Source organism: Seriola aureovittata, chromosome 9 (assembly GCF_021018895.1).
Source record: "Seriola aureovittata isolate HTS-2021-v1 ecotype China chromosome 9, ASM2101889v1, whole genome shotgun sequence".
NCBI lineage: Eukaryota > Metazoa > Chordata > Actinopteri > Carangiformes > Carangidae > Seriola > Seriola aureovittata.
Window position 1 is genome coordinate 22,993,492 of NC_079372.1, and position 10,802 is coordinate 23,004,293.

At 42.6% G+C, this 10,802-nt stretch overlaps 2 protein-coding genes across 3 annotated transcripts; one reads left to right on the forward strand and one right to left on the reverse strand.

Moving 5' to 3' along the window:
* Positions 1-843: 843 nt before the first annotated feature.
* On the reverse strand, positions 844-4,260 carry abt1 (activator of basal transcription 1). 2 transcript variants are annotated; one of them, XM_056385022.1, is made up of 5 exons: positions 4,177-4,260; positions 2,895-3,219; positions 2,173-2,348; positions 1,825-2,010; positions 844-1,702 (listed from the first exon to the last, which is right to left on the reverse strand). In XM_056385022.1, exons 2-5 carry the CDS (start codon positions 3,199-3,201, stop codon positions 1,520-1,522), a joined length of 852 nt encoding a protein of 283 aa, XP_056240997.1. In that variant the 5' UTR covers positions 3,202-3,219; positions 4,177-4,260; the 3' UTR covers positions 844-1,519. The 2 variants fall into 2 exon arrangements, with proteins under 2 accessions (XP_056240997.1, XP_056240998.1); XM_056385023.1 differs by lacking the exon at positions 4,177-4,260 and having other exon boundaries at positions 2,895-3,231.
* A 769-nt stretch (positions 4,261-5,029) lies between these two features.
* On the forward strand, positions 5,030-7,855 carry rad51c (RAD51 paralog C). The gene is made up of 4 exons (XM_056383917.1): positions 5,030-5,250; positions 5,592-5,820; positions 6,202-6,418; positions 6,502-7,855. The coding sequence occupies exons 1-4, from the start codon at positions 5,133-5,135 to the stop codon at positions 6,997-6,999; spliced, it is 1,062 nt and encodes a 353-aa protein (XP_056239892.1). The 5' UTR covers positions 5,030-5,132; the 3' UTR covers positions 7,000-7,855.
* The last annotated feature ends 2,947 nt before the right edge of the window (positions 7,856-10,802 follow it).

Here is a 10,802-nt window from a genome sequence, read left to right on the forward strand (position 1 = left end):
TGTATATTTATTGCTAATCATCTGTCAATGTTAATAATTTTCTGTACTGCTCTGGCAATATAGGTTTCTGATCTGTCATGCCAATGAAGTATATTTAAATTTGAATTTGACACACCTCTTTACTGGTGTATGGAGGTTGGGGACAGTGCCTGCGGACTGGCAGACTGGGGTGATGGTTCCCATTTTCAAACAGAGGACCATAGGGTGTGCTTGAATTATCGGGGTATCACACTGCTCATTGTGCTGCTCAGAGAAAACCTACGCCAGGGAGCTGGAGAGGAGGCTCCCACTGATTATCGAACCTCAGATTCAGGAGGAGCAATACAGATCTCCTCCTGGCCATGTAACAGTGGAACAACTCTTTACCCTGGAAAAGTTACTTGTTTTTATCTATGAAGCAAGATGAGACTAATCAGTCGGTCAAACTTCAGGCATGTTTTTTATATATGAATTCCGACAAAATTGAAGTTATTGCATTTGGTCCTAAACACCTCAGAAATACATTATCTGATAATATAGTTACTTTGGATGAAATTACCTTGACCTCCATAAATAGACCACATCTTGTATCCATCCAACCTGTAAAGAGATAACTGGTGTCATTTGTTTTAGTAGAGTTTATTATAATCATTCAGTCCATTTGTGGAAGGTGTTTTATATTTATATTGCACATTTACACACAGATTGTCAATTTGTTCACACTAATAAAATAATTACCTTACCACTGCCAGTAAAATGTAGTGTGCGTTGTTTCTTAGAAATGTATATATAGTTAACAAGAACTTTTGCTGTAATTACTTCATTATATCACAAGAAGTCCCTTAACAAATCAGAGACAGCAGGTTCCAAACAAGCATTTTAATCATAATATACAGGCCACATAATATTCTTAAACACGTTTATTTTCCAAGACCGCTAAATAACAAAATGTAAAAAAAAAAAAAAAAAGTGACTGAATACTTTCTCGATGCGCTGTATGTCTGATTGATTTGTCAAAGAGATATCTCTCTATTCTTTCTTAACAGGCGTTTCCCACCAGGGAATTTCTCTAGGATCTAAAACTGCATGGTAAAAGGTTTTGAAAATTGGCATACTGATTGGGGACACACCCATGATGCTTTGAACTAAGTTTCATGTCTGTGTCTCAAGTGAGAGGTCTAACACATGACTTAAATAAAAAGCAGGTACAGGTGAGTGATGAGGGCATCACATTGATGATAAATAAGTGATAACAGATTCTAACCAGTGAGGAGGGAAAGTCAAAGGTCGATAAACAGCTCACTGAATTTTATTACAACAAACACACCAGTTCCAACGAGCTCATCAAGTCGTTAAGTACAGAAATTGGATAAAAAACTCATAAGTTGAAGAAAATATGCTCATTGGCTCCACCCCCCCAGCTCAGAAGGCCTGTGATTGGCTGGTGAAGATGAGTGTGTCAGCACAAGTTCATCACAATCTGCCTTTTTTTTCTATTGAAACAGTCCTGTCCAACAGCCAATCAGCTGTCTCTCTGCTGTCACTCTGATTGGTTTGAGTTGAAAATTTTGGTCAGCAGGGAGACATTTGATTGGCTCTTTTGCTGTATGAGGCGGGCCTTCTTCAGGTGTTTTGCGGTAACCGAGTCTTTCTTCTTCTTCTTCTTCATCTGGATCTCCTCCTCCGTCTGACGCTGAGTGAAGTCCCAGGTCTTCTCGTCCACCTGATGACAAAACATAAACGTTTTACAACCAATGCCACCTACAGGGTTTTTTTTAGTCTGACTCTACCTGTATTGAGACTGCAGGTGGATTCAGGTGAGATAATCTGTAGTTTAGAGTTTACCTGTTGTCCGTCTTTCTGTTTCTTCCTCCTCATGTTGTCCATGTGGGCGCTCTTCTCCACATTGTTCAGGTAAAAGTTTGTTTCCCTCTTTGCCTGAGAAACTTCAGTTCTGAGTCTCTGCTGCAGAACTGTCTGCTCATAGGCCAGCCGCTCGCTCAGGTGAGTCCACTGGAACCTGTGCAGGTACTACAGACAGGGAGGGAGAGAGACAGGCAGGTGAGTCCACTGGAACCTATGCAGGTAATACAGACAGGTAGATTTGGTCTGACAGTGGTTCAGAGTGGTCAGTCTGTCCGTCTGAAATAAAATATGTCAGGGTGATGTCATGCGTTGCCGGGCAGACTGTACCTTGATGCACCACAGGTCAGAGGAAAAGCGTTGGCGTTTCCTGGTTCCCATTGGTGTGTTGTGGAGAGATGCAGCCACACTCTTTGCCACTCGTTTATCTCTGAACTCCACCCATCCTTCAGTGAAATCACACCTCCTCAAACCAGACTTCTTCTTCCTCATCCTCACCTGCCGGTCTGACAGTGTCGGAAACAAGGAGAGGAGAGAGGAAACAGTGATCAGAAAAAGAACAGGTGTCTCCTCCTCACCTCATCATCGGACAGATGAATACATCACTGTATTGCTCTATCGCCATGGTAACTAATGCTGAATTCTAACTCTAACCTGCTCTGGAGCAGAACTTGTTTTGGGGGAATATTTGCACATGTGGAGGTGAGCACACAACAGCAAAGACTTACGTCGACTGTGTGACTACACATGATCCAAATCTCCATCAAAAACTCAACATCTTCAGTGTGGAGGTTTCAGCTTGTTGTTGTTGTTGTTCCCCGTAGTGACAGGGAAAACAGTAACAGGCAGAGAACGCCTCCACAACAGGCTTATACCTACAGCCTCCGTCCAGTGAGGCAGACTAGGCTGCTGGGAGAGCTCCCATGATGCACTGAGCACTTCTTCTCTCTCGCTCTCCCCATGCATTTATATAACACTACTGCATGTCATTAACTTTGTGTGTGTGTGTGTGTGTGTGTGTGTGTGTGTGTGTGTGTACATTTTCATTTTACCTTCAGGTTGTAGAAATATTCGTCCAATCTCTCCAAACACTGACAGCAGGTTCCTCATGTGTTTGGGGCGGAGTCTAGGAGGAATGTGACCCAGGTAGATGATACCTGGAACACATTTCCGGTCTGAACAGGAAGTCTCTCCAACACTTTTTTGTTTGGTCTTCTTCTTCATCCCAGCAGCATCTTCATCATCACCTCTGTCTGTAGCTTCTCCCCCGTCCTCGTCCTCCTCCTCCTCGTCCTCCTCGTCCTCTCCCTGAGCTGTAGTCATCCTCTCCTCCTCCTCCTCTTCCTCTCTTCTCTCCATCCCTCTGCACTATGATCACTGAACAGAACCAGTAGAGACAAGCTAAAGACAGAATGACAAACGTATGTGGACAGCAGTGCTGTAGAAATACACTAGATCTGACTCGTGTATCTTTCCATTAGTTCACTAAACAGACCTCAGATCGCTTTTTTCTGTTCACAGGACAAAATGTTCGGCATCATGTACTCAAGTCAAAATGTTGTGAAACATCTTATGAGATTCTATGAACTTACTAAACACACGGTGGAAGTGATGAACACAGTAACTCTCAGTCCCAGACTCAGACTCAGTCCCAGAGTCTCTGTCCCTTTAGCAGGCTCAGACTCTGTTATGTTAGATGAGAGTGTGTGTTGAGTATAGTGTCAGACCTCAGGGAGAGAAGATGGCTTCTCAGTGTTTGGTCTCTTACACTGACTGGTTGTATTTGTAATGGATCCAGCAGGAAAAGAGAGATTTCTCCAGTTTGTTGACACTTTGAACTTCCTTCTATTCAATGACTGTACATAAAAAGATAACTGGACACCTTCACAAGCAGGTGAAACTAACTTGTGAAAGACTCAAAGGCAGGTGAGATCATTTCTCAGAAGCTAAACACAGCTGAGAAAGTTGTTCCTTAATAACTGTGACACATGTTCTTTGACTAGACTTGACTGATATTTAAACATTTGATGTTAACAGTCTTTACTTTGTATATAAAGGTGAGTTCAGAATAAACACTCTAGTGTTTTCTCACACTAACTTTTAATGTGTCACGTACAAACCTTTGTATTGTTCTACTTCACGTTGTGTGCAGTAGACGTCGCTGTGTTAACATCAACAAATGAAGCTTCGTGTCACCGTCACTACACCAACACATCTTAGTGTCTAATCAATAACTGAAAATAAAAGTGTCTGTTCTGCCTTCTGATCAGCTTCCAGATTTCACTCTTTCACATTAAAACGCTGTAATTAAATGAATAAGAAATAAAATCTCACCTCCAGTTTGCCTTAAAAACTTCAACACTTTCCTTTAGACGGGTGCTGATCGCTCTCACATGTAGCAGCTCTGTCGCGTTTAAATGACGAAACAGAGCACAACGACCATAAACTTCCGCTTATACCTTCAAAATAAAATTTTGATAACTGAAGAAAAAGCCTGGACATAAAAAGAGCGTTAACTTGTCTCTTCTGTTGCCAGTTTATTTTACTGATGAGTCATTTTTTTGGTACTGGTGTTTAGTTTTGTTCAGTCTATCATTTGGTTTAGAAGACTTTTCATTTAAACCCAAAATAAATGTTTTCTCTTTATTTATTAATTATTATAGAATGTATATATTATTATATTAATATAGAATATCAAAAACCTTTAAGCATACTTTACATACAAACAATATATTTAGAAAACAAATCTTTTTAGTGGTAAATTTCAGATGCGGACCTCATTGTAAGGGAAACAGACATATACTTTGTTGTGTTATTTAAAGAGCAGGCTGGACTTAAATACATTATTAACAACACTAACCTCTGAAATTTGAAGATGTAAGTGACATGGTACAATAAATAAAGGAAAATCTGTTTATAGAATTTTTGAATTTAATATAGCCTATGAAAATTTGATTACTTGTAAACTGTCAAATCAATAGTTTTAAAGTATTCATTATTTCATCACCAGAGTTTAATTTCTTGGGACACAGATATGATAAAGAAAGACGTAGAAAAAATTACATTTATCAAAAGTTTGATTGAACAATGAATTAAATACACTTTGGAAGGACAGTGTTAAAGCTACTCGAAACTGAACACAAATTAAACTCTTACTTTGAAAAGTGAAACAGGAACTCTATACGTTTTTCAGCCGGCTAGGTGCTGCCCTGCGGAGAAAGGCATGCTGGGATAGCAGTCATGGCGGTATGTTTTGAAGAGGAAGCTAACATTAGCAGTTAGCAGTGAAGATGCAGAGGGCAGTCTCCAGTTTGTCTTTCAGTCCCAGTGTGAAGGTGAAACTGGTCAGCGCTGGTTTCCAGTTCACCTCAGACCTGCTGCACCTTGAACCGCGACAACTCAGCAAAGGTAACCGTGGTGTTTACCCGCACTCCCACCAAACTCCACTCAAAATAACCCAGTTTTTAACACGATGGTTTATGAGTGAACATCGACAACTTGTCGAAAGAACCGTAACTATGCTGAGAATCACGTGCAGTGTAATGTCTAAAACACTTTAAATCTGATCACAGAACTTTATTTACTGTGACACCGACTCTGCTGAAGCTCCACAGGACCGAGGTGTGTCTGTGTGTGAGTGTGAGTGTGTGTGTGTGTGTGAGAGAGAGAGAGAGAGGGGGGAGGGTCTCTGAACTTATTGTTAGTCACTTTAGGTAAAACTGTTAATACATGATGTTTTCTTGTTGCAGAGGCTGGTCTGTCCCAGCAGGAGGCGCAGGAGGTGCTGCAGGCTGTGACGAGAGCAGGAGAGGGGGTGTCAGCCGCTCTGACAGCTCTGGAGCTCCTGCAGAAAGAGGAGGAGACGAGGAGCATCGTGACCTTCTCCTCTCAGCTGGACGCTGCTCTTGGAGGAGGATTTCCTATCGGGAAAACAACAGAAATATGTGGAGTTCCAGGAGTTGGAAAAACACAACTGTGGTCAGACACACACACACACACACACACACACACAAACACAAACACAGAGTTATCGGTCCTCCATCAAAGAGTCGTCATATGTCATTAAAATAAAGGTTTAGTCATCAGTCTGATGTCTTTCCTATCTTCAGCTGCTCCAACAACAAACGATCCACAATCCTTTGCTCCATCACATCTATTTTAGCTCCACTAAATCCTCATGTTTACATTCTGGGTCAGCATGCCGACAAGGAGCCGACCATGGGCCAATGGTGTGATGATGATGCGTGAGCTCTGTTAGCTTGTCTGAAGTTACAGCATGGTGTGTTTGGCATGTGTTGATTGATTAATTAAGAACTGTGTTGATGATGTCAGTGATCATGAGACCTGTGTGTTACTCAGCCTGCAGCTGGCGGTGGACGTCCAGGTGCCCCAGTGTTTTGGGGGGGTCGGAGGTCAGGTGATGTACATTGACACTGAGGGCAGCTTCCTGCTGCAGAGAGTCATCGACATGGCCACCGCTGCCGTCAGACACTGCTCCCTATTGGTCGAAGATGACGAGCAGCGTGTTGCCATGACGACCTTCACTGTGGAGACCATTCTGTCCGACATCTTCCTGGTAATAATGACAGGTCATCATGGTAACTAAAATCACACTCAGATGTTAATGAGACTGATTCTGATTGCCCATCTGCCCCTCAGGTACGTTGCAATGACTATATGGAGCTGCTGGCCGAGCTCCACCTGTTGCCTGACTTCCTGTTAAACCACCCGAGGGTCCGCCTCCTGGTGATTGACAGCGTTGCTTTTCCATTCAGACAGTTTGACGACCTGTCGCAAAGGACACGCCTCCTCCAAGGCCTTGGCCAACAGCTAGTCGCCATGGCATACAGACACCATGTGGCCGTGGTGATCACCAACCACATGACCACACGGCTGCGGGGCAGCCAATCACAGCTTGTCCCTGCCCTTGGGGAGAACTGGGGCCATGCCCCCACAATCAGGCTCCTCCTACAGTGGGCGGGGTCACAACGACTTGCGGCCATTTTAAAATCTCCAGGTCATGTGGACACCACCGTCCAATACCAGATTTCTTCTGATGGGTTCAGAGATGCCGACCAATCAGAGCTGCCACAGAACAAGCGGCCCCGAACACATGCCAACCAATCAGCTGCCAGTCAGCAGGACTCCTGCTGTTGATTGGTCAGAGCATTTCTGTATTTATCTTCAATGAAGAACGTGTAGATGTGTAAAATAACATTTATCTGACAGCTAGACAGATGAACATAAACATATGATCAGATGATAAAGTATAATTGTTACTGTATATTAATGGCTATGCACTCACACAGGTGTGTAACAGGTGCAGCTCCTGTACATGGGAGTTGTAGTTGTCTTCAAGCTTTTCTGGACAAAAAGTTTGAAATAAAAATATATGAATGAATGAATTTAATCAATTAATACAACAGGATTCAAACCACAACCTCCAGGATGACAGTCTGGTATGTGATACTGGTGCGGACTGTGTCGCTCTTTATACGATCTCACCTGATTTCTAAAGCATTTCTGGCAGAGATTCAAATTTGTGACTAAAGGAAGGAACAGCAGTGATGTTATTACTGACCAACACACATTGTATGAAGCTTGTGTTTAGAGTATATGGAGAAATTAAAAATCACCTGGAAGGAAACAAATTATTTGAATCCAGTTTATACTGAGGTGAACTTCAACCTCTTGTGGCTGAAATCAATATTACAACAACATACACAGACACAACTGATGTGTTAATCAGTGAATAAGTGGTCCACTTTGAGTGGTCAATAAAACAATAGCTCCAGTTTCTGTTCTGTTTAATAATTATAAATGTGAAAGTTTTTATGTCATGTCTGTTGGTCCAATTCAAGTGTTCAGAAATGTGATTTTAGTTTGTTTCACTTTACAAAATCTAAACCTCATGAAACATGTAAATAATTATGATTGTTTGACTCTGACTTGCTGCTCAACATGGACTGACAGTGACTTCAGGTGGAGAATAAACAGACTGATGTCAAAACTACTCAGTCCAATAACAAAAGTTTTAACCAGCATGCATTGCGTTAAGTGAGTTCTGTGTAGCACTACATGAAGCGAGAGAGAGAGCTGTCTTTCTCTACACACTCCTGTCTTTCCATTGGCTCACTGAGCTGAGGTCACACCTGAGGTTTGCAGGTGAATCGTGTCCTCACACGCTCAGCGTCTAACATCCCCTCCAGAGTGTTCACCTGTTTGTCATGTCCATGTACAGAGTGGTGGTTGTGTGTTATGATTCTGCCAGTTTACAGTCAGTTCTGATGTTGACATGAAGGTAATATGAGACTGGACCTTTGGGAGGTAAAGACTGTTGAAACAGGTGAACTCTCTCTGACAGCAGCTTCACCCTGTCTCTGTCTCCATCCTCACCTGTGGCTGTGAAACAACCTCTAACACTGTTCATCATGTAAAGTGGATTTTTTTTTGGGGCCTTATTACGATAGTGACAGTGAGAGAGAGACAGGAAAGTCAGGGAGAGAGAGAGAGAGAGGATGACCTGCAGCAAAGGGCCTGAGTCGGATTAGAACCCAGGCCGCTGCGATCAGGACTAAGTCTAAATGGTATGAGCTCTACCAGGTGAGCCACCGGGGTGCCCCAGGTAAAGTGGATGTTTAATATTTTCATACAGACACTGATCCTGGAACTGTTCATGTTCAGGCTTAGTCACCATTACATGTTTGGGTAAACTACAGGCGGGGTTCTGTGAGATCCAGGTGTTACACTCAGGTGAGTGGATGTGTGTCCTGTTCAGTCTCGAACATCAAACCTCTCTAGGTTTATTTTCCTCATGTTTTATATTCTTTGATCATCTGTCCTCCACAGTCTGTTACTGTGCCCATACCTGTACAGGTGTGTCACAGCTACTGGACTACAATAGAAACACTAACAACAAACAAACTCTATCTCCCATCATGTTTTTCCACTGACCTGAGGTCTGTTCTACGAAGCAAGTTCAACATACCCAGGATAACTTTTAGTTATTAGGGGTTAACTGAACCTCACATTGACCGTCCTGGATAACCTGTACTACGAAGCAGGTTATCAACTGGCTCAGTTAACCCTGGGTTTACCTGTCCATGAGCGCATTTGTGTTAAAGAGGTGGAGTTATTAATTATAAGCAACATCGTCAGAACCAGGAACAAAGTACTTAATATGATATGAGAAGAAACGCTGATACCTGCAGGTAAATTTGATTTTAACCACATCCAAAAGTGATATTAAACAAGGTGAGATGTAAACAATATGATCAGGACTGGGATAAAAAAAATGTCTAAATATGATTACTATTAAAGTCAGACTAAGGATATATTGTAAATAAGTGCATGAATTATCATGAAGTTTCATTTATAATCATGGAAATATTTAACAGTGTGTGTGTGTCATTGTTTTTATTTCCAGTTGTGGACGTTCCCGTCAGGATTCTGTAGGAATGAGAATGATGACTGATGATGAGTTTTCCAGTGATCTGATTGGTCAGTAGCTAGGTTGTTGACAGGTTTTGATATGATCCTCTGAAGTTAACCTGCGCAGGAGCAGGTTAGGAGTGCAGCCTAAGTTACCATGGTGATTTACCTCAATAAGAAGTGAAGCACCGTCGTAGGACTGAAAACAGAGTTAAACCTGAAGTTACTCACATGGAAACTTGTTTATTGTTTATAACTCAGTGAATATTTACAGACTTCTGCTCCCACAGCAACATATGCTGTTATCAACACACAAGCAATTCTCTGTTTGTGTATGTGAGAGAGAGAAGATCAAAGTGAGTTCAAACATCAGGTGTAAACACTGAACACCTGTTTAACATTTGAACAGGTAAACATACAGACAGGCAGAGAGACAGACAGGAAGAGCGTAAGACATTTAGAGACACAGACGGGTAAACAGTCAGACAGGTAATTACCAGCTGAGGACTGATGACACCTGATCAGAGGTCTTCTCTGACACCTACTCTGAGTGACCTCAAACAACTGAGTAAAAATCAAAAGGAGAGTCCTTACAGAACAACACACACACACACCCACACACCCACACACACACACACACACACACACACACACTCTGAACCTGACGGGTCAATATGTCCTCACTGTGCAGGAACGCCCTCAAACTGATAGTGGTCCTCACAAAGATAGATTGACACGCGCGCAGCAAAATGTTAATGTGCATGTTTCAATTAGAGACGGAGTGAGAGAGAGAGAGAGAGAGTGAGAGAGAGAGAGAGAGACAGGTAGAGAGACAGAGAGAGACAGACAGGCAGAGAGAGAGAGAGACAGGTAGAGAGAGAGAGACAGACAGGCAGAGAGAGAGAGAGAGAGAGAGAGAGTGAGAGAGAGAGCGAGACAGGTAGAGAGACAGAGAGAGACAGACAGGCAGAGAGAGAGAGAGACAGGTAGAGAGAGAGAGAGAGAGACAGACAGACAGACAGACAGACAGACAGGTATAGAGACGGTTCTTCAGTCCCGCGCTGATTGGAGGAGCAGGACGTGAACCAGAGCTTCACATTAAGGGACTCACCGGGAGCAGCGGGTTCAACGGCGGCTCTGTGCGGAGCTGAGCGGGCTGAGGACTGTGATGAGACCGGGAGGAGACGCGTCCTGCTCCGGTAAGTTCCGCTCTGGTTGTTGGTAAATTAACGAAGTGACGGAATGAAAGCGGTTTAAACATCCTGATTCTGTTAAAGCTCAGCAGCTTCGTGTGAACTGAAGAGACACGGTAACTTGATATAGCTGCTTTTATTGAAACTAATTGATTGATTATCATGATAAATTAAATCAAACATTTAAAAATACGTGATGCTAGAGAGAATATGTCAATTCATTAGTCAATCAACAGGAAATGTCTCAGCAGCTGTTTTTTGATCTATTGATGATAGAAATGATTGATCAGTAAAAGCTCCTCCGTCCTCTGAAGACAGGTGCTATCTCATCTGGAT